We start from the raw sequence: 22,994 nt of genomic DNA on the forward strand, positions 1-22,994 counted from the left end.
AGGGAAAAATCACTATTTGGTGGAGCTGTTAACAACTCATAGACATCTGAAATGTGACCCTGACTACACCCTGCTTTATGTAAGACGTCAAAAGCCAAAAAGGTTGGAAACCACTGATTTCATCTTGAACCATGTGTTGTGTTATAAAAGCTTGTTATATTATCCATTGTGTCAAATCTTCATCTGAAAAGTAATTAAAGCGTCAAATAAATGTAGTGGAGTAGAAAGTACAATATTTCCCTCTGCAATGTGGTGAAGTGTAAGTATAAAGTAGCATCAAATGGAAATACTCATGTAAAGTACAAGTACCTCAAAATTGACCTTAAGTACAGTACTTGAGTAAATGTACTTAGTTACTTTTCACCACTGTCTAGTTGACTGTTTTCTGGCACAGTGTGTAATACTTGAGTGGTAAAACTGGTTTTATTGGATTTGCTTTGTTTATTTTGTAACAGACACTGTAATAGACACTGTTTCACTGCACAGTTGGTAAGCGTGTAGCAGAGTTTACAACACTTTGCACGCAAATAGTTTCTCTCTCTCTCTCTCTCTCACACACACACACACACACACACACACACACACACACACACACACACACACACACACACACACACACACACAAAATACTTGGCCTCAAGAAGAATTATGAAAGATTTAAACATCATGTTCAGACAGGTGATGGCAGATGGGTCACACTCCATTACAGTAGGTGGCGATAAAGCTCCGGATCACAGTCATTGTTTACTATAACACAAGAAGCAGTGCTCGTCGCTGGCTTTCTGGCTAGCTTGGTGAGATTATTTGTTGTTTTTTTATGACACCTACTCCGCGTTTTCCTTTTAGAGGTTACTCCTTATCTTCATCGTTATAGCTCAGAAGATGATAATAGTGATTTCTGTCTTTCTGTATCATGTGATTAACGGAGCAAAGCGAGCTCGTCCCATTAGAGCTGAAGTTAGCTATTAAGCTAACTGTAGCATTAGCTGGCAGTTACCCACAGCTGTTAGGTAAAACATGATTCACTTTATTTTATTATTTTTATTAGATCTAGATGTCCTTCAGTATATTTACATTCGCCCCAGGATCTTCATTATGTTGGTTGTTTTGGAAATAGTTGTCAATTGAAGTAAGTTAACTGATAACATAACATACATTGTTATGTTTAGTCTCCTTGGTCGTTTTGCTGTAAGTAATGTTATATGCATGTAGTTTGTAATAATGTGGACTCATTAATATGAGTTACCTCAGCTGAACAACAACAAGTACTGAACTAAACGTTAAGGAAGTCTTTGTTTTTGTCCACAACTCAAAGATATTCAGTTTATTATCATAAAAGACTAAAGAAACCAGAAAATATTCACATTTGAGGAGCAGGAATCTGAGAATTTCTTTTCTTAAAAAAATGGCTCAAACCATTAATTGATCATCAAAGTTGTTGGTGATTTATTTAATTAGTTGTCAACTAATCAGTTAACCGACTAATTGTTGCAGCTCTTCTAATGATGCTAGGGGTTAACTAATAATTTTCTTTCTTTAGGTGTTTCATAAACGATGGATCAGAAAATTCCTTATGACGACTACCAGCTCCCAGTGGTGTTTCTCCCCTCTTATGAGAACCCACCAGCATGGATACCTCCACAAGAGGTATGTCACATCCTACTAGAGCCTCACTGTGTGCTTCAAAGCCAAACATAACTTTTCTGCTGAACCGTCCAGTTGCAAAGATGCAAAACAGTATGTGATGTCCCGTAACACCAATTTATACAGGTTGTTAAATCTTCCTCACAAGAATAGTTGAGCCCTCTGTGTCATGATGCCATCATTTTGGAAGTGGTACAGTATCACACTTTTCTGTGTGATATTTTCAGCGGGTTCATCACCCTGACTACAACAATGAGCTCACCCAGTTCCTACCTCGCACAATTGTACTGAAGAAACCTCCCGGAGCACAGCTGGGCTTCAATATCCGCGGGGGCAAAGCCTCACAGCTGGGAATCTTCATATCCAAGGTGTGTGTGTGTCTCTGGTGTTTGGTGTGTTTTCATTCATTCGCTAATTGTGTGCTTTTCAAAAATTTCCACATTGTGATTTCTGTGTGTGTGTGTGTGTATGTGTGTGTTTGTGTGTGTGTGTTGGCAGGTGGTCCCAGACTCTGATGCCCACAGAGCAGGGCTACAGGAGGGAGACCAGGTTCTTTCTGTGAATGAGGTTGATTTCCAAGATATAGAACACTCAAGAGTAAGTCAGAGTTGTACTTTCATGTTATTATTATACAGTATACATCTATATAGAGGAGTGTTATTGATATTGAGAAATGAGGTTGCACATGTTAATAGATATATTTGAATTCACATCACTTGTTGATGACATCTTCACTGTGTACCTACAACAGAGTGCAGCTTCAACAAACATGTGATATCATTTTCTCTCCAGAATGTGGAGGATATTCATATGATACTATAAACACAACTTTTCAACTGAGATGTACAACAGGTATATTTATAAAAGATATGACATGCATATGTTGGGCAAATTATTTTTCTTTGTAAGTCACGACCGATTACTCTCTAAAAATATTTGTCCTTTTGGGTTATGACACCGTTACACAAATCGAAGTATCATTATGCAAACAATGTTAAATATAGAAAAATACAGCAGGCATCCACCGAGTCTTTGTCGGTGCGTCATAGCTGATCTGATCTCCCTGTGAAGGGGCAAAGATCACATTACCTCATTAAGGTGATCCCGATGTGGTATTTCTGACAACATTTGTGTCCTATCAATTGTTAATGAGTAATAACTTTTTTAATGTACTCTATTAAGTTTATTTCTTCTTTCTTTTTAGGCTGTAGAGATTCTGAAAACTGCACGAGAAATCCTGATGAGGGTTCGCTTCTTTCCTTACAGTAAGTCTGGTTTTACAGAATGCTATTAAAAAGCATTATGGCAATCTGAAAGTCATATAAATAGTCTGTCAGCCTCCAGAGTTGACATTTGCTATACCTTTGCTTTACAATGCAACTAGAAATGACCATTTATGTAGTTGCATCATTTCCTACATCTAGGAATATTACTGAACACTGTTTTTAAATTTGTATTATTAGGTAAAATGCCTAACAATACTTCTATCTATACTTATTGTGAATATACAGTCCAGACCGTAAGTATTTGGACAGTTACACTGTCAACTCTGAGCCATGTGAGAGTTCTTTTGTGCGTGAACTAATGTTGAAACGACACACAGCTGCTCAAGAAACATTTAGTAGCCGAGTGTCCGGTTACATTTGAATCCCTTAACTTTGGGCACCACGTGTTAAAAGAGCTATATCTCCCACACAGTTCTCTCTATAAAGCTGAGACTTGACACTTGAATGTAGTATCCATTTTTTTTGTTTCAGATGAAATGTCCTGAAGAACAAAAACAATGTAGCTTACGGTCTGGACTGTATAAGGCTTTCTGATCTAAAAACTACATTTAGATTTTGGTTACAGAAATGACGCCCATGTTTAAATTATTGAAGAGGAAAAAAAGAATCAAATGATTGATTTAATTTATGTCGAGAGGATACATCCAGTAATTATGGAAAAAAATGTTCATTATGGTAATAACGTATGCATAATTTGCTTTAAAATACACATAATACATGTCGGAAGATATGTTTAATCTGTATTTGTGCTATTGGGGTCACTGTTTTCCTTTTTCTGCCCCTTTTCTGTTTGTACTGTACATCGTATGTCAGCAGCATCCTTTTTATTTACTATTATTATTATTATTATCATCATCATTATTATTATTAAGTTTTCTGTACTCTATATATGTTTTCAAAAAGCCCAAATAGTATTTCCTGACCATAAATTGCAAATAAATCCACATATACTGTATAATAAAGTGCTAATATATGTAAAAAAAAAAAACCCCAAAAAACAACTCACGTGATAGAATGAAAATATAGGCCTGTTTTCTTGCTTTGTATACAAACATTACTCGTGCAATCAAACCTTTAACAGCAGGAAAGTCAGAAAAAATAAAATAGGATAAGATAAAATGTAATTCATCCTGGAGGCTATGTTTGTTCCCGTTTTGGGAGTGATAGCAGATTCTAATCAGTTTTGGATTTGGACCGTGGACTGTGCCTTTTGAAACGTCACGATACATACGCCTTACTAAAATGACAATAAAAAGATGAAGGGTGTGGAAAAGAAAAAAGCTTCTGTGAAGAACAGATCTCTCTTTGTTGGAGCAAACCAAAAGAATGTAAAGCTTGTCGGCGCTTAAATGCCAACAAGTTAGAGCACCCACGTACTGCAGCAACGATAACTATCTGCCTTACCTTACTGCATACCTTCAACAATGAAACTGGCTTTTGAGTCATACTGGTAGACTGGCAGACTATAATAACATCTCTTTTGGTATTGTGATGCTGTTGTATTTGTGTGCTTTCATCAGACTACCAAAGGCAGAAGGAGAGGACTGTACACTAGGCGGCAGCATTATCAGAGAGAGCGAGGTGGACTGACACATCACTGCACCGTCATCACCCTCCTCCCACAGACTCCGGCCTCCATTCTGTCTCAGCTTCAAGATGACTGATGTATGACTAACAGACTCATTCACAGTCCCTCATGTTATACACTCAGTTTCTGCTCTAATCTACTGTGATACACGATGATTGCTACTCCATCAGGATGTTTCACAGAAAATCCTTTTTATAGGTTCTTGGCATTCAGAATTTATAAGCAGAAGCTTTGCAGACATATTATATGATAAATTATAGAAGCGACATATATTTTTTGTCACGTATAACATTTATAGACCCTGAATAATTTAACAAAGCATTTACTCACTTTTCCCTTATTAGATTTTTCTTTGACATATACAGTAGGGTCTCAGACCTTTGGAACCTACTGGATAGACAAGTTCAGAGTAGCACTTGACACTGATATAAAGTAGAGACATATTTCTATGTATATGTAGAACATTGTGTATAAAATGTACATATGACTTAGATTTCAGTACACACTGACACATACTGTAAGGTACAAAGACAGCAGGGCCTTACGTACTGTAAGAGCAAATGAAAAGTGCAAGACTTCTGTTAGAATTTCAACTAAATATCACTGTGAAAATACTGTTTTTAAATGTCCATAACTGTGTAAAAAATACACAGTAATGTAAATACATTTCCATGAGTGCTTTTAAGGGCCCAACATCACTCTGATCTTGTCAAGTAGCACATTTCAAAAAAAATGTTACTTTTTCATACATTGTGATTTATATGATGAATTCATTACATGCATGTATAGCTTCTGAGATGAACTATGGATTATATTGTATTAATTTATGTACTGCAAATTTAAGGTGACATACTGTCGACAAGGAAAACTTCCAACATGGGATTAAAATGCACGATAACAGTACCATGCAGAATACGTACACTCACCAGCTGCTTTATAAGGGACACCTGTGCAATCTAATGCAAAATATTAGGAACACTTTCCAATATAATGCACTCCAGTACACCACCACCACCCACTAAGACCTCAGTAATAAACATAAAGTAGAATTATAACCTTTCTGACAATGTCAACAAAATCAAACGTATAAGCTTCATAAATGTAGAATATATGGCAGAGTTGTTGCATTGGATTGCACAGGTGTACTTAATAAAGTGGCTGGTGAGTGTATATCTTAATATATCATGACAATAAATAATGACATGACTTTAACTTCCCTTTGGGATTGATAAAGTACTTTATCTTTAGTATAACAGTGTTTTATCAGTGTGCAACACAAAACTTTCTTTTTAACCATTGTGAACACATATGTAAATACCTGCCTGCTGTCTTATTCTTTTGTACACTGCTTTTCATTTTTTTTATATATATAAAAGGAAAAACTGGTTTTCCATTTGAACTTTATCTTCATGAACTTGAGCTCATTATGAAAAAAAATATCTTGAAGTGTTTTTCAGCAAAGAAATAAAAGGTTTGAACCATTTTGACCTCGTCTTTGTACTTGGAAACTCTTCAGCTTGAGCTGGAAATGGACCGGTTTGCACAGGTTCAAGTAGCCAAACTTGTTCTTGTTTGTAGGTCGGTTTCTCTTGAGACTGATTATCACCTTCAGAGGAATGCAGTCAGTACAAGTAATTACCAAGCATGTTAACCTTGTCAGGTTTATTTTTTAAAAAGTCAGCACCATGTAACGTTTTTAAACATCAAATATCAGAGGAGAGAAAACCCTATCTCAGGCTACCAGGCTTCATTTTACGGTCTTTTCTGCATCATAAGTTGATCTGAGCTTATGGTAACTTCAAATAAATAAAATAAATGGAGATCCATCACTGCCATTTCAATCCTTCAGGTAAAGTCATGATTCAACTGACAAAATACAAACTTATGTACATTTTACATGTTATTACAACCACCTAGACAGATCAACACCTGATCCCTTCTTTGAGTGCCGATGCAAGTCTAATGTCTGTACAACTTATATATAAATCACAATGCGTACACTTTGATTGCACAACAGAATATATACAAAGAACCTTCAGACAGTTTTCCTGTATTACATATGGAAAATATGAATACAGCATAGTTGGTCACTAAAAATAAAATTAAATAAAATCGAACTGACAAATAAAATGAGCATGTTTAAAAACAAAATCAGTGGCAAAAGTAGTGATAAGTGAAGTGTTTTTTTCCGCATTAAGCTCAAGAATAGTGTAATAACTGCCTGAGAGACAGATTCAAGCTGCTGCACAAACCCAGAACCTTTCACCATCATAGGTTTCATGTTAATAGGCTGACATGAAACCTATGTTTCAACAGTGTGACTAAACTATATCAGTGTGATTTAACAAGATAAAAAAGTGATTTTAAGTGTGTAACGCAGGTTTCAATGATTTGGATCTGACATTCAAAAAAAAAAAAAAAGGCTTAGCTAAAAATGAATGAACTTGCCAGAAATACATATATTTTCCCTTCACTCAGTACTTATACCACTGACGGTCACTGATGTAATTTCTGTTCACAGTCACTTGTAAAGGCAAAGACTCACTAGTGGACAACTACACTTAATTTCTTCTCATTTAAACTTTGTTCACTTGTAGTGTAGCTGCAACTAAAAAAAGAGGCCTGAAGGAGGACTCATTGTAAATACAGTGCTGTAACAATGCCACATTCAAACCCCAACACCTCTAAACCTGTACATTAAAAAGAAAAAAAACACTGGAGAGATGTTTAGCTTAGTTCAACATGGTCTGAGGTGAATGGCAATGTGTTCTGTGCTCATTTCCATCTGGTAAGACAGTTGTAAACACTTCATGCTCTTGCTCATCCCAAAAGGCACACTGATTTGAACTGGATAACCGTTCGAGAGTATCAGGATGACATTGCAGAGAGTTGGAGGTCTCAAGTATACAGTCTATCCCCCCAGTCTTTCCCTCTTGGCCAGCATCCTCCCATCACTTTGATGTGATTCAACTGCCGTCCTCCGCATCCATTTTGGAGCTCTCATCCACGTTTTCTAGCGAGCCCGCTCTCTGTATCAACAGTTCGGCGGGGTCCATCATTGGCAGCGTGCTCTGCTCTGGGAACAGCCAAGGCTTCTGGTCGGGAGAGTTCTGCTGTTTCCACTCTGGATAGTTCTGTCCCGCCTTGTGTACACTCTTCAAAACCTAGAGGGAGTGGGCCCAAGAGAGGGTAAGATTATCAGAGAGCAACAATCTGACACACGCCACACCTTCATATCAACAAAGCTGGTAATAAAACACTATGTAACAGATTTTATGGCAAGCAGCTGAAGTGATTGTGAGCAACTATTTACAGCCCTGAAACTATTTTAAAAGGTGAAATGTGAAAACCGAGATGTTAGCTTAAGAGTGATACTACTAAGTTATCTACATTTTTACAAAGGTGTTTACATTCTACAAATTGCAAAATGGCAATCTTGCATTTGCCAATAGAGGTCACACAACCACTGAACTTTTAACTATTTGTTTTTCCCTTTTACATAAAGTCAGATACAATTTAGTGAAAAAGTTTGCTGTAGAACCATTTTAATGCTCTGTCAACTTCATTTTCTTTTAATACAATGGATTAAAAAAAGTCTACACACCCTTATGAATTTAGAAGACAGTAAAGATAGAAACAACAACAACATAAATGTCAGACTTGTTCCATCTTTAATGTGATCTAATGTGATCTTCCAACAAACAAAAATCCAGAGAAAACCAAATCATTAATAATCAGGAACATTTTAAATAAAAGAAACTACTACACCCTGTTTGCATAAGTCTGCACACTCTGTCCAACTAATACCTTGTGGAAGCACATTTTGCATTTATTACAGCAGCAATAAAAGTCTATTAGCTTTGCACATCTAGACTTTGGAATTTTGTCCCATTGTTCTTTGCAAAAAAGTTCAAGTGCCTTCAAATTATGAGGAGATCTCCTGTGTACGACTCTCTTTAGGTCATTCCACATGTTTTCGATCGATTGAGGTCTTTGATTTTCCGTTTCTGAAGCCACGTATTGGTCAACTTGGATGTGTGCTTTGGGTCATTGTCATGTTGGAATGTGAAATTCCTCTTCAACTCCAACTTTCTGACAGAGGCCAGCAGGCTTTGTGACAAAATATCATGATATTTCGAGCTATTCATTATCTCGTCTATCTTGACAAGAGCCCCCTGATCCAGCTAAAGACTAGCAGCTCCAAAGCATGATGCTACCACCACCATGCTTCACAGTCAGTATGGTGTTCCTTGGATGATGAGCTTTATTGGCTTTGCACCAAACATATCTTTTAGAATTTAGGCTGAAAACTTCAGCCTTTGTTTCGTCAGACCATGACACATTTTCCCACATAGTTTGGGGTGACTGAATGCATCTTTTGGCATAATTCAGACAGGCTTGGATATTCCCTTTTTGTAAGAAAAGGTTTCCGTCTTGCCACCCTACCCTATAGCTCAGACATGTGCAGAATACAGGAGACAGAGGTCACATGCAAGGAGTGACCAGCACATGCCAGAAATTCCTATAGTTCCTTCAATGTCACTGTTAGCCTCTTGGCAGCCTCCCTGATAAGTTTTCTCCTTGTCCTCTCATCAACTTTGGAGCGTCGTCTTGATCTTTGCAATGTCTCAGTGGTGCCACATTTTCTCCACTTATTGACTCTGGTTTTGACAGTGCTCTATGGTACATCCAATGCCTTTGATATTCTTTTATATCCCTTTCCTGATTGGTACTTTTCAACATTTAGATCTTGCAGTTTTTTTGGTAACTCTTTGCGAACCATTGCTCTCCCAGTAGGATGTAACCCCAAACATTCAAGCTAATCCTACAACAGCTGAATCACTTTCATTGATGGCAGGTGTATGCTATTTACCTACAGGCACGGTTTTGAATGTGATTGGTTAAATTTGAACACAGTTAGAGCCCCAATTATGAAAGGATGTACAGACTTATGCAATCAGGGGGTTGTAGTTTTTTGGGTTTTTTTTATTTAAAATGATCCTAATAATTAACTGTTTTTGTGTTGCAATAATAAGGGTATTTAGACTTTTTATATCCATTGTACATTTTGGACATTGTAGGTCATCATATAAATATTTTATATGACTATATATGACAACTATAAACAATTCCCTTGTCACTCAGATTTAAGCATGCAAGGAAACACTTTTCCTGAGGAAACTTAGCATGATCCCACAGGTATTAACAACTACTATACTAAAACCTGCTCTCGACTGCTAAAATGCACTTTGTATTCTTTGTAAGATTTGTTTTTTTTTTTTAAAAAAATGCTATTCCTTCCTAGGGGACCACAGCCTGTTTGAAATAGTGCAATCTATTAAATTACTTACAGACTTGCATTTACACTATTTATTTTTTGTCTTTAACTCTCTTCCTCTTGACATTTTCCTCTCTTAAAAAAGATATTGTTTTGCTTTTATTGCTATTTACTGTTGAGTTTACATTGTTGTTTTATTTACTCTTGTAAAGTGATCTACAATTAAGGATTACATTATTTTCAGTCTTTTTTTTTTATAATAGTCACAACTTATCCAAAGGTACATGTTTTTACCCTATAATGTTTTAGTTTATAAAAATCACTGTTACTAAGTAAAGGAGGTCAAGTTTTCTGTCTAGTTAAAAAAGGCCTGAGTCTGTAAGTGGTAGTTTCACACACTCATTGATACTGACTAAATAGTTTCAAACTGTAGAGGATATGAAACCTGGAGAACGAGTTCTCCCAGGCAAGAGAGCAACAGCTCGAGCTGAGATACTCCTTTGTCAGCAACATTACCAAGACAGGCCTTCAAATTGGGTTTCTATGGTTACCATTGTCCTTTAAGACACATGAAACTCTCACTCCCTTAGGTGCACAATCACCTACTGCACACTTCTTAATCACATCGTGGACACACACACCCACACTGTCAGACACAGTTAGGTATTTTTAACCTTATCACTTTCAACGCTGCTGTTAACTGGACGTGAACTAAACTTTTACTGTAAAGAGTTTGTGACAATATTTGTGTTGTGTTACGTACCCGGGGAGCAAGAACTTGAGATGCTTTGTTTACCACCCACTTTGGAAGAGAACCTGGAGCAAAGACAGAAGGGTAAACATTAAAAAGCTCTAACAGCTCTAAAAAAAAAAAAAAAAAAAAAAAAAAGCTCAGCAAGAGTTCTCAATTTGAAAACAATAATGTAATTGTTGATTATGGACTCACCTTTGGGGTCGGCTTGTGAAAGGTATATGAAAGTGCAGCTATTTGGTCCTGTGGGCTTAATGTAATAGCCGGTGAGGATGGAAATGGCTCTTACAAGGTCGCTGCGAGGAGGGTGTTTCTGTAATTGAGTCGAAACAGTTTGCAGAACAATGAGAAAAACTACAATTATTACCTCTTTCAAGACACTGGACATGTAAACAGCCCACTTTAAGTATGGATAAAACAAGTTTCTGTAAATGGTAAAATAACTTTGGTGCACAGAAAACATTAAGACCATAGGTGTCAATGAGCTGTAGAAATGTCACATTTAAAGACAGTGGTTGCTACGGGCCTCGGAGTGTGTGGAGGAGGTGGCATACCGGGTGTTTGACGGAGAAGTTAACGATAATGTACTCGTCATCCGTCACCTGCCACGAACGCAGTGTCACCACGTCTCTGTTCTTTATCGGCTTTGGACAAAGCCCTGCAGAAAAGAAAAGACATACAAAGAAAAACAAAATTGGGTTACAATGTGTTAAGACGTCCTTCGTGAGTTCAGTTTTTCACTGTCAAAACCTTTGTTTCAACAAGTGCACCCATGTTATGACAATAAATACACTGGCGGAATAAGGGGCAGCATCAGCTTACAACAGTGTCGACAGAAGAAACAGATTCTAATAAATTAGAAATGGAAGTAGAGAAAACGCCACAATGTGATACGGACAGAAAAAGGTTTAAATATGTAAATATCGACAGAAGAGCTTGTTGATGAAAAAATAATGGTGGCATTGTTTAGTACTATTTTTTCCATACTGGATAGTACACAAGCTTATCTTCAAAATCCAAACTGATAGTCAGCTTCTAAATACGCATGCACATTCCCTTTCCAGTGTTTGCATTTCTTGTTTGCAACAGGTGAAACTGAGTCAGGCCACGCACTGGAGACCGACAGGTTAATGGTGGGTCACATTAGAGAGACAAACGCACAGATGAATGTGATAAGATTAAACAGATAGGAGAAGTTCTCACATGAGTAGTAGCCCACATCAGCATTAGCAGAGAGCCGAGCAATGTCAAAACTCTCCAGCATGGTGGGATCCCATTTCTTACGGTACTGGCTGTCATGAAGGACATCATACATGGTAGCAGCTGAGACATCCTTGATCATCATTTTGCACTGAAAATACACACAAACACACACTTATATATTAATTTATGGTAAGCTTACAGTAGACCAAGAGACATCCAACTATAATATCCCAATGGAGTTAAAGATATGGTAAAGTCAGTGTTAAAATGAACTTACCTTGATCTTGTGGACTTTGGGTGGAATATTATGTCCTTTATTTGCTGGAGGAACTTCGACCCACACTTGCATCCCATTATTGTCATACTTGTTCGACCAATTCTCCATTGATAAACACTGCATTTTGAAGTCAGAGAAGGCCGCCTCGTCAGGTAATTTAATCGAATGGTGAGACATTTTTCTTAAAATGCGAATCAGTCGGGTAAAAACCACCACCAACTTGTCTTCTTTCGTCCCTTTAAAAAGAGCACAACCTGCTCAGGCCAGCCAGGTATATGTGTTTGATGTGGTCGACGGTTCAACGACTTTAAGTCTTCTGTAGCTGCGTGCCACTGGCGACACGAATATATGCGACTTGATCGCCAATCAAGTCGAACAGGATTTTTGTGTTGAATTCCTGAACCATTCCTTCAAACGCCTCTCTCGCTGACGTCACAACGCTTCCTGAGTCCAGGTGTGCTGCACACGTGCCTAGTTTGTCCTGCCCCCCCCGAAAGGACCAGAAAGCACCAAAATTTACACTATAACATGCAAACTACTGTATGTGTCTAAAGTGATACCAGTGGAAGCAGTGAGTTCAAGAAAATAGCTCTCTTGTCGTTTTTTGTTGTCAGAAGTGTGAGAGGGTTACACACACGCACGCACGCACGCACAGTAGGCTGAGCACTGTGGGCTGCTCAGGGGAGTGGGTGGGTGAGAATTGGTCAGTGTTGATGAATCAAAATTTTTATCACGACTAAGTTTTAAAAAAAAAGTATACGAGGTGGGTAAAATATAATATGTAGAACTGAATCTATCCTGGTAGATTTGGGCTGTAGTTGGTTTTAACAAGAAATGCTTCTATTTAAATCTAAATTAACGTTGAAAGAAGTGATAACCTCTTTAAAAACGTGGCTATAATGGAGGTGCATCTTCACTTCACTTCACTTCAGCATTCATATATATAATTAGCTGTTTTATTTCAACAAGTGTCAACAAAAATATGTATTTATTTTACATCTGGCCAAGACATCTTTGCTCTTCCCTCCATGTGTAGAACATACACACACACAAAATTATCCAAGTAGGCGTATATAGGCCTATATTTTAGATATTGGCAATAACATTTATAAACCTGCCATTTATAGTCAGCTTTATTACATCACAAGCTTTTAATATCTTCGGCCAAAATACATTGTCAAAGTGAGTAAAGCCGGCTCGTGTTCATTCTGTTCTTGGCCGCACCTTTCTGTTGTAATCTTTCATGTCTGTGATGCATTGCTTAATAGTTTCAGTCTACTTTGGCAATGTGTGACTCAAACAGATACACACCTATTATATATATATATATATATATAACAGGTTCAACTTAAACTCAGGTACTGTATGCAGTTCATTATATGCTGTATTACCAAGTAAAACATTATGTGTGTTAACTAATCCCTAGTAATTGAGAAGGAATTGGGTGACAAAACACCACTGTTATATAATCTGTTATGGAACGTTTTGTTATGTCAGTGCTTCATAAAGAAAGGCATCATAGAGGTTACACTTTGGTGAAATATCTTTATTTTATTCCATGTGATAAGCCTACACTTGTGTTTCATTAACTCTCCTTTTTATACATCAGATAGTAATAGTATTCACACAAACGTTGCTAAACACGAGTAGACAGCATATTTCAAATGGACAGACACAATTCAGAATAGCACAAAGCTGAGTATTTAGTCGTGACAAGTAGTACAAGAGCTGCTCATGTTAAAATGTTTGATGTAATTAAATACTTAAATTTTTAAATCCATTTTTAAAATGTTGACAGTTCAAAACAAGCTACTATGCAAATGACCAGTGTCTTATGTTGTGCTATGGCTAGTTAGTTGGCTTGTATTACTGTACACTGTGTGTGTTTGTGTATTTGTGTGTGTCTGGAGACAGTGCAGCCTTTAACCTGTGACTGTAAACCAAACTACTGACTACACACACTGCAAAAAGTCCTTTCTAGCAGTGCGACAGGAAAAACATTACCAGGCCTAAATGTTGCCTTTGGCTGGAGTCCCAGCAGACACGCAAACAATAAATAAAACAAACTTCCAACATGCGTGTCAGCATCTGTACTTTTGGTCAAGCGTACAATGTTATTTATGTCCAAGTTACAAAATAAATAAACACATAAAACCAACAGTCCTACACAGGCAATAGCAATACAGCGAAGGATACTGCAACTAACTTCTCTGCAATTTTTTACAGCAAGGGTGTTAGTAAGCGTTAGCTGTATCTGAGGACAAAATCTTTATCTACCAGCTCTACAAAACAACTAGTGAAGCCATGAACCAGTCAGCAGGCTTCTTTTATATTTTACAATATTGTGGCTTGATTCAGTGCACAACGTTGGTGAACAAACAAGCAAGGCATCTGTGTTCTTATCCATATAAATCCTGCATGGTGAGCATGCTGCAAGTTCTTGCAATAGTGTAATCAACACAACACAAATTATCAATGAGATGGTGGGTACGTCATAGCGACCAAAGTGACAACTTTCCATCAATGTGGAAAAACTAAACACTGGCCTTCTTTTTTGTTTATACATTAAGGGGCATCTAATAACTGAAAAACTTCTCCTCAGACATGTTAGTATGCGTGCAGCTAATTTGACGACGTTGGAAAGAGAGTTGCTATAAATTTATTGACATAGTTTCAGGTTAGTAGCCATTCGAATGAACTTGGGATGGCCTCCCTTTGATGGAAATGATCCCTATTTCCTCATTACTTGGTTTTACATCCCTTTTGCAGCACTGTTTGGCTTAGGGTCTAAAATTATGTAAATCTGGTTTACTAAACACACTGTTGTATTTGGCGGATTATGCCTACAGATGTGTTAAGATAATATCTAATGAATGGTTCCATTGATACTCAGTGAAAAGGGTTAATTTGAATCTTATGTGGCAATGTGATGAAATTCACTGGTAAGATCCTGTCTGTACTTCCTCAAAATAAGACAAAGTGGAGAAATAATCAGTCATCTGAGAGAAGATATAGTTTAGAGAATGTTTACGCAAACTCTCCATTGAAAATTTAAAAAAAAAAAAAGAAAATAAAAATACATGTAACGGGCTGAGAACTCAACCTTGCAGAGTCATTTAAATAATCCAAAGCAGTTTTACTTTACAACAATGACGAGAGTAACAGCACTAAGATTCTGAACTGTGCAATAACTCATGAGCAGTTAGCTATGTCAGTCTGCAATCCCATATAATGCCATGCAACTGGATGAAAATCTGAACATATCATTGAACTTATTCCTTGTTTTAAATGTTTACTTTTGAACCTTTTTTTCCCCCAGATAATCTGTTTCAATACAGTAATGCACATCCACACGGTTACTCTGAAAAGTCACTGAGTTGAAAAGGGAAAAAAAACGACGGGTCCTCCATTCCAATGGCAGTGTGCCAAGGGGTGGAGAGAGTGGCCACTGAGAGACAAGCTGTTGGTGGGGAGGAGACAGGCTGGGTGGGGGTGAGGTGTACTAGCATGAGCAGCTGCTCTCGGTGACAGTCATCTCTGGCTGTTTCTCCAGTTTGATGTCGATCACTGCGAGGGTTTGGTTAAGCAACAACATCGATGAATGTGCAAATTTCACTTCAGTATTTTCTGCAGTGCTATCTGGCTACCATCTCATCAGTGAACATACTATCGTTTCTGCACAGTAAACTAAGAGGCACATGATTCCAGGCCATGGTAATAACAGCGTGACAAAAGTTAGGTGACAATTTTTTGTCGAAGCAACTTTAAAAAGGATACTGTCCTCTTTGCTTTTCTCTGGTGTGCTATCCATACCAGGCAATGCAGCAGCAACACGACGGAACAGCTATAAAACAAAGTAAGAACAATTAAATGTTTGTTCTTACAAGGATGTCATACAAAGTAAAATGCTGTAAAATAGGGGTGGGTGATTCGAACAAAATCTTCTATCTATCACAGTACACGTTTCATATTGTGAATAGTACAATTTCTGGAAATTCAATTGAGAAACTGTTAAAATAACCAGCCGGGAATACCTGTTGCAGTGTCTGAAAGTGTCTGAAAAACAATGGTACTTATAATCACATTGATGCAAAAATCCTGTAAATCCAATATTGCCACAATGCAGTCATGCTCAGTGATTTGCTACGTTATCCATAATGCCCAAATACAAATAGATATTAAAGGGATAGTTAACTTAGCATAAACAGTATAGGAATATGAGACGATAGACAATTTATATAATCTCTATGTATATATCGTCATATCACCCACCCCTTTTGTCAAATGGGATATACTGTATATAGACAGAAAGTGGTCAACTAGTCACTCCTAAATAGTGCATTTTATTGAACAGGCAAACACAAGAAGCAGTTAAGCAGTGACACAGAATGTGACTGTAATTACAGGTTGAGGTAACAGCATGAGAGTGAAGGTTGTCGTGCTAACCTTCTCCACTGAGCAGATCCATTATACTCACAAAAACATTTTTGAAAGCTCCAGAAATTTTAGTGAATCAGACATGAAGTACTTGAGCAAGAACAAACACGGTAGCAGTAAACCTGTGCAGAACAAGTGAATCAATATCCAGACTAATACAAGCAAAGCTTGTGGGGGGAAAAACACAACTCATATGTACTGAGAACGCTAGGATATGTCATGATGAGCCACAAGAGGGGAAACAAGAGGTAAAAAGGAGAGTGTAGTCTTTGACAGCAGAATGAGCTTAACTACCCTGAGAGAGCAGAATCTCTACCTGTTTGACATTGTAGCCAGTCTTTGCGCTGGTTTCAATGAACATGACATTCAGTTCCTTAGCTCTCTGCTCGCCCTCCTCCGTGGTGATCTGTCTGCTCAGGTAGAGGCAGAAGGGGGGAGATGGACGAACAGACAGATATGGAAAGAAACATCGCAAAGAGGATGGGCCAAAAGGAGAGGGAAGAGATGGAGAGAGAAACAAAGAGAGAGCTCAACACAGAATCTTTTTTTGGGGTGAAAAAGAGAGAGAGAGGTTAGTTTAGTTATAACAGACAGAGAGGAAGACAAAGGGAGAGAGGCTGCTGTGCTGAGTAAAGATGAAGCAGCAGGAAAATGACTCCATAGGTCACCCATTCATTCAACAGTCGCACTCTGATCCATATATAATGAATACATGGAGTTGTACATATTCCAGACGTCACAGTTGGGCCTCCCTGACCTAAAGGACATCGGGACCTGTGCTGGAAACAGTCAGGATCATTTGTCAGTATACACCTGCTGTTGCTGGACACCAACCTGTTTGACGTTATAGCCAGCCTTGGCACTGGTCTCTATGTACATCACATTGAGCTCACGAGCTTTCCTCTCTGCCGCCTCAATAGAAACTTGCCTGCCATGGTCCCGGGAGAGGGGGTGGGTGAGGGGAGGGAAGTGTGGTGGTATGGGGGGGGAAACACACACACACAAACAACAACAACAAAAAAAAAAAATCAAAATGACATGGAGAGATAATGAAAGGTAACAAAAAAGCAAAGAAAAAAGGCAGAACAGAAATGTGATCAAATCATAAATAAAAAATATATAAATTAAAGATCTTAAATCAGTAATTAAAAAAAGACAAAATATGTAAAATACCAAGGGATGATAAAAGTCAAAATTGGATGAGGTGCACTGAGAGGAAGAAAAGTGGGATTCCAGGCTTTGGCAGAGTTTATACAGATTATACCATCTACTTCTGATTGTAGTAGTATTTTTAAATTATAGTCTATTCATCAATCTAGATAAACAGAGTTTTAACATGTCATTCACACATCTCATACAACCATGTACCTTTTATCCGCCAAGTCTGTTTTGTTTCCAACAAGCATGATAATGACATCACTTCCTCTCTCTGTTCTAACATCATCAATCCACTTTGAAGTTTGTTGGAATGAATTAAGATCTGCAGAGGGGGAAAAAAAAGCAAAATTACTTTACACATTAGCCACATGTAGCCCCCAAAAGACAGAAAGCATTCAGTATTTTAGCTATGGTTAAAAGTGTGCGCAAGCAGGTATTACTCTTGGTTAAAAGGTAGAACATCTTGTGTCAGAACAGCTCCTCCAGTACTCATGTTTTAGTAAGCAAATGTATTGAGAATAGAAGAATAAAGAAGGAAAGAATAGTTCTAGAAATTTGGGAGGTTTTAAGCAGCAATATATTAAGTGCAACTATGCCAAGACAGCGTCCTTCCAATTGCGCTAGTCCCCTACAGAACGGTTAGAGTACAGCCCTGACTCACTGGTGATGTCATAAACAACCACAGCAATGGTAGAGTCACGGATGTAGCTGGGAATAAGGCTACGAAAACGCTCCTGTCCAGCAGTGTCCCAAAGCTGGAGCCGGACCTGAGGGTTGGAACGGGAGAAGAAGAAGACAAGGAGGTGGAGATAAAGAGGGGGAAAGGCAGAACAAAAAAAGTGGCGAATAGGAAAGACATAAAGGAACTGCAAGCCAAGCAGCAGAGATGAAAATTGCTTTTTTTTTTTTTAATGGAGGAATGGGTCAGAGATGACCAGCTTTATGCATGACCAGCTTTGTGCATGTAAAAACATGTAAATGGAGGCCCAGCTCAATCATTATTTAGGCAGATCCTGTTTCAGATGATCTGAGGTGACATCTGAAGACATTTTCTGTTATTCCTTCCATCAGCCTCATACATTACAGCATTTAGGAAGCATAGACCCCCCTGGACATCGCTGGAGAAATGCTTTAGTGTCACTACGGCTGATGCGAACAGCCGGGAATATCCCCTCATCATGCTGTCCAGTGGGGTAGCCAGGCTAGTAAATGCTCTTTTATGCCCTTGCGCATGTTATGCCCTTGCACATACTAAGCGAAGGACAAGGAGGTGAGGCAAGGCCATGATACCTACTGGCTATGTCATAAACCACAACAGCAGCGGCTGAGTCGCGGATGTAACTGGGGATGAGGCTGCGGAAACGTTCCTGTCCGGCTGTATCCCAGAGCTGCAACCGAATCTGTGGCCAGCCGTGAAACGAATGTAGGAACAGGGGACATTTCATGACCCAGCCAGGGGGATGGAAGGAAAGCAAAAACTTGAAATAATGATGGGAACTAAAAACACGTTCACATGTGTGACAAAAATAAATAGTAAAATCTAGGATAATTCAGAAACACAATGTAAAATGGTGAAAGGGAAATAAATGGTGGCTACTACATTAAAAGCTGAAGCATGATTTAAGCAATTTCTAACAATTTTAATTCTAAGCCAATGGGAATGATGAAAATAACAATGACAAAGGCTTACCGTGCGATCTTCTAGGTACATGGTTTTTGACAAAAAGTCAATGCCAATAGTTGCCTGTAAAACAATCACTGCATCAAAACATAGCTATCAGAACAATAATTGACAAAGTACTGACCTCTATGGACAAGATAAACTATAACAGAAAGACATAAAGGAACAACTTATGTAGTTTTCTACAGACCTTTTTCACAATAGACATTTTTGACTAATTGGGTTTCCAAAGTAGGAACTGCTAACATTAATGATGGCTCTCTCATAACTGGGTGTTCCAGTATGCCATGTCAGTAATAAGTTAGTATGCACATTAGAGGTGTTCATACTTGTATGGACAGATCTTTTAACACTGAATCTTAAAACTGAACTGACTGAATCACCATTGTCGCTGGCCGAATCAATGGCGCTTCCCCTCACTGGCAACTGAGAGCACCATTGTTGGCACAGTCATGATTCACTGTACATGACTTCCTTGTCAAAACCTTATCAAAAGACAGTGAAACCCACTGTACTAAAGTGCATTGGAACAGTGATGTGATTGCTTATTTTAGGGAAAAAGTGAATAATCAACATAGTCAGTGACTCATATCTTTGAACTGAACTCAACTGAACGAAACGATACAAATCACTAAAGTGATTCATTACTTAAACCTCTAGTGCACACTGCCAAAGGCACAGGAACTCGAGCACATATTCGAAGTTATTAATTACATCTGTGGTTGACAAGTCAAAATGTTTGCTGTGAAAAAGGTGTTTTGGCACATTCAGTATACTGATAACAACACACTCTTAATATTTACTTTGCACACTAGTTCCATGTCAAGTTGGAGTATTTGCTTTTACCTGATAAGTGTTGTCGAAACTGTCATACATAAACCTGGTGATGAGCGAGGTCTTCCCAACTGTACAAAAACAGTGACATTTTTAGACTTTAGTCCTGGTACTCAAAGATCATATGCAAAATTCCACTGTTGATATTAAATACCCAGTTGCATAAAGTCTAATTTGTCTTTCTAAGAAGATCAAAAAAAAAAAAAAAAGACTCAGTGACATCACATGGTGAGTAAATGGCTATCATCACTGATGCAATGTGGACTGCTGAACCCACACGCTGAGCTGGCACTATGGGTGGAGCCACAAAATTCAGAAAATGAAAATGGCTAGACTTCTAAATTTGTTTCATTATCACAGACTGTCACTATCAAAGTAGATAAGCACCCCTACAATACAATCACGCCAAGATAATGTCTGTATGCGTCCCTGTAAACTAGCGCTGACCGGTCGGGGAAAAGGCCGATTGCTGTATACTCACTGGCCGACGTGGCTGTGCAAGGTGCTGCCGTAAGAAGCCAACAGCTAGCTTTAAGAGTTAAGTAGCGCTACAAAAACAAATAAGATAAATATTTATATGGAGCTTATTTTTGGAAGCACATGTCTGTAACAAAGTCTTGACAACCACATTAGGATTTCAATTAAGCGGTGAATGTTAACATACCGTACCGTTAACATATATTGCCGTTAATGCTAGTATATTTCAGCCTAGCTCAGCTAACTGCTAGCTAAAAGTAGTTAGCCAGATACCGTTAGCTAGTTTCATTGGTGAGATGATGCTGAGCAAGGACCAATATACATTGCTTTAATTTGGCAGCAAACACATTTGTAGATAAATCACGAACAGTGCTGGTATATTACGTTAACTTTAATCAATCTTTGAAATTATCAGTAAGACGAAGAGCGAGATGTTTGCTAATTTAGCAATCTGCGGTTAGCAAGCAGTACAATGACATCATCACGAGTGAGAAAATTTGTCAGATTCATCATCTTTCTCTCATATTTCTCTCTTTTAGACACTTTCTTAACACTGAAATGTTGAATTCTTGCTACGTATCACCACTGGCCGTTCATGTCTGAAGGGTAACTTTACCCCGCAAGCCAGCAGCAGGCTAGCTTTAGAAGCTAGTTAGCTCATCGTAGCCACTTTTCACATATTCCCTACATCCGCCCAAATTAACACTTGGTTAGGGTGCACTGTTCCCAGCTTACCACTCTGTTCGCCCAGGAAGACGAGCTTGAACTTTCGTAGAGGGTTGCCAAACTCTCCGCCGCCGGTTGTGGTTGACATTTTGTCAAAAAAAATACACAGCTAACTAGCTAGCTTGGCTAATGATGTGATGTCTGGACCGGAGAAGAGCGAGTAGTGTATATCTTTATCCTGCGCTAGCCAGAGCTTTTGTTTTTTAAACCTGCAGAAGTGAAATAGCGCAACCATGAGGCATTCTTTAAGAAACAGCAGTGACTGCAAAAGAAACAGTTACCGGTTACACCTTTTTACAAGCCCACATTTTCATTAAGACTTATTTTCATTTAAGTTATAGGTCGAAAAAATTAATTTTTCATAGATTGTGGCTAGACAGAGGTCATGGACATTTAGCCTACACATAGGCTTACTGAGATATTTACTCAGCTTTAGATGCCGACATTTTACTAACGCTAAGTAATATTATGATATTAAATAAATAAAGTAAAAAATAAATAAAATGTTTTGCGAGTGCTTAGAAAACAGTTCAATAAGGGCAAAAAGAAAAGGAAGAAGCAGACGAAGAGGAAAGCTCTCTAAACAGATGGTTTTCTATGTGAGTCAGTAATATTAAACATATATATTTCAATTTGGAATTTTTGTAACAAAACAAACAACAAGTAATTGGGGAAAATGTGTTTATTCCCTTCTCTTGTCTTTAAAGAGTGACACAATTACACAAAACAGTATTTTGGGAATGATCCTCCAACGGCTCGACAGTCAGTCATAACATCTCATGGCTCTAATGACACAGCAATAAAGATTAAGGATAAATGAGTCTCTGCAACTTTAGTATTCACAACACATGGGAAGAAAAGTCTACACTTGATACTATGGGACGTTTTCTTTGTCAGAGAAAAATGTACAATACATGTTTATTTCTATTTCATCCTATGATGGCATTCAGAGAAAAGTCACAAAATAACTGGGGTTATTGTCAACCACAGTAATGCCTAATAGAAATGTATATGTACAAGGACTGTTGTGGTAACTCAATGACACTTTGTGCTTTTCTTCATTGATGTTGAGTTCCTTTGTTCTGTTTTCTCTGTCAGAGCAGCGATCTTCCCTCGCTGGTCGTCTCAGGCTTCCACGGACTCAATTTTGATGTCTGCTCTGTGATCATGAAATGGACAGATACCTGCTTCTGTGAGTCCATCATCACACCAAGATCACTCAGATTAGTGCATTTTATGTATATGAAATTGTTTTCCAGAGAAAAGTGTAAACCTGCTGACATGCAATTTTTTTGTGAACATAGTGTAGTCGGACCCTTTTGCAACAAAACGTGCATATAGCAATATATCTAGTGCATGCAGTTGTAATTGTACAGTTGTAATTGTACAGATGTCTAAATGGGTAACTAATGCAGGATATCTGAAAATATGAATTGAGCATGGAGCAGCAATGTTTCAGCAATAGTATGGTGAAACATTGGACAACAGTGCACTTATTCAAGGGCGATCTATATTTCTTTCAGAATACCTCATGTTATTTATTATACAAATGCTCGTCTTACAAATGAAACAATTTTATGATTATATTATGATATATTGTCATGAACTACATCTAACATTATCGTGTTCAAATTAGGTATGTATTTCATAGAAG

The 22,994-nt window shown here is 38.0% G+C and overlaps 4 protein-coding genes across 17 annotated transcripts in view; 2 read left to right on the forward strand and 2 right to left on the reverse strand.

Annotated features, from left to right (window-relative positions):
- Window positions 1–689: 689 nt before the first annotated feature.
- Window positions 690–5,262, forward strand: pdzd11 (PDZ domain containing 11). 3 transcript variants are annotated; one of them, XM_042419444.1, is made up of 6 exons: window positions 690–794; window positions 1,541–1,647; window positions 1,872–2,012; window positions 2,143–2,241; window positions 2,849–2,909; window positions 4,451–5,262. In XM_042419444.1, the coding sequence occupies exons 2-6, from the start codon at window positions 1,555–1,557 to the stop codon at window positions 4,483–4,485; spliced, it is 429 nt and encodes a 142-aa protein (XP_042275378.1). In that variant the 5' UTR covers window positions 690–794; window positions 1,541–1,554; the 3' UTR covers window positions 4,486–5,262. The 3 variants fall into 3 exon arrangements, with proteins under 3 accessions (XP_042275378.1, XP_042275379.1, XP_042275380.1); XM_042419445.1 differs by lacking the exon at window positions 690–794 and adding an exon at window positions 803–1,010; XM_042419446.1 differs by lacking the exon at window positions 690–794 and adding an exon at window positions 1,048–1,129.
- A 1,982-nt stretch (window positions 5,263–7,244) lies between these two features.
- stard14 (START domain containing 14) lies at window positions 7,245–12,578 on the reverse strand. Its single transcript, XM_042419447.1, has 6 exons — window positions 12,028–12,578; window positions 11,751–11,898; window positions 11,102–11,205; window positions 10,743–10,860; window positions 10,560–10,612; window positions 7,245–7,682 (listed from the first exon to the last, which is right to left on the reverse strand). Exons 1-6 carry the CDS (start codon window positions 12,202–12,204, stop codon window positions 7,485–7,487), a joined length of 798 nt encoding a protein of 265 aa, XP_042275381.1. The 5' UTR covers window positions 12,205–12,578; the 3' UTR covers window positions 7,245–7,484.
- A 974-nt stretch (window positions 12,579–13,552) lies between these two features.
- Window positions 13,553–21,441, reverse strand: rab41 (RAB41, member RAS oncogene family). Of its 5 annotated transcripts, none has more exons than XM_042418047.1 (8): window positions 21,350–21,441; window positions 20,150–20,208; window positions 19,313–19,366; window positions 18,284–18,389; window positions 17,833–17,944; window positions 16,781–16,874; window positions 15,805–15,871; window positions 13,553–15,594 (listed from the first exon to the last, which is right to left on the reverse strand). In XM_042418047.1, exons 1-8 carry the CDS (start codon window positions 21,426–21,428, stop codon window positions 15,530–15,532), a joined length of 636 nt encoding a protein of 211 aa, XP_042273981.1. In that variant the 5' UTR covers window positions 21,429–21,441; the 3' UTR covers window positions 13,553–15,529. The 5 variants fall into 5 exon arrangements, 4 of the variants coding, with proteins under 4 accessions (XP_042273981.1, XP_042273980.1, XP_042273979.1 ...); XM_042418046.1 differs by lacking the exon at window positions 16,781–16,874 and adding an exon at window positions 17,299–17,392; XM_042418045.1 differs by lacking the exon at window positions 18,284–18,389 and adding an exon at window positions 18,917–19,022.
- inppl1b (inositol polyphosphate phosphatase-like 1b) overlaps window positions 20,251–22,994 on the forward strand; it is a 29,014-nt gene continuing 26,270 nt past the window's right edge. For 2 of the 8 annotated variants that reach the window (XM_042418043.1, XM_042418042.1), the window contains exon 1: window positions 22,444–22,532. Coding sequence is in view for 6 of the 8 variants with exons in the window: in XM_042418035.1 (XP_042273969.1) it covers window positions 22,513–22,532 (20 nt within the window). In the remaining 2 variants the exon portion in view is untranslated. Of the gene's footprint in view, window positions 20,990–21,850; window positions 21,940–22,438; window positions 22,533–22,994 lie in introns of those variants that run through there. The other 6 variants (XM_042418035.1, XM_042418037.1, XM_042418041.1 and 3 more) reach the window with 6 other exon arrangements.

The sequence above is a fragment of the Thunnus maccoyii genome, chromosome 8, assembly GCF_910596095.1.
Source record: "Thunnus maccoyii chromosome 8, fThuMac1.1, whole genome shotgun sequence".
Taxonomy (NCBI): Eukaryota; Metazoa; Chordata; class Actinopteri; order Scombriformes; family Scombridae; genus Thunnus; species Thunnus maccoyii.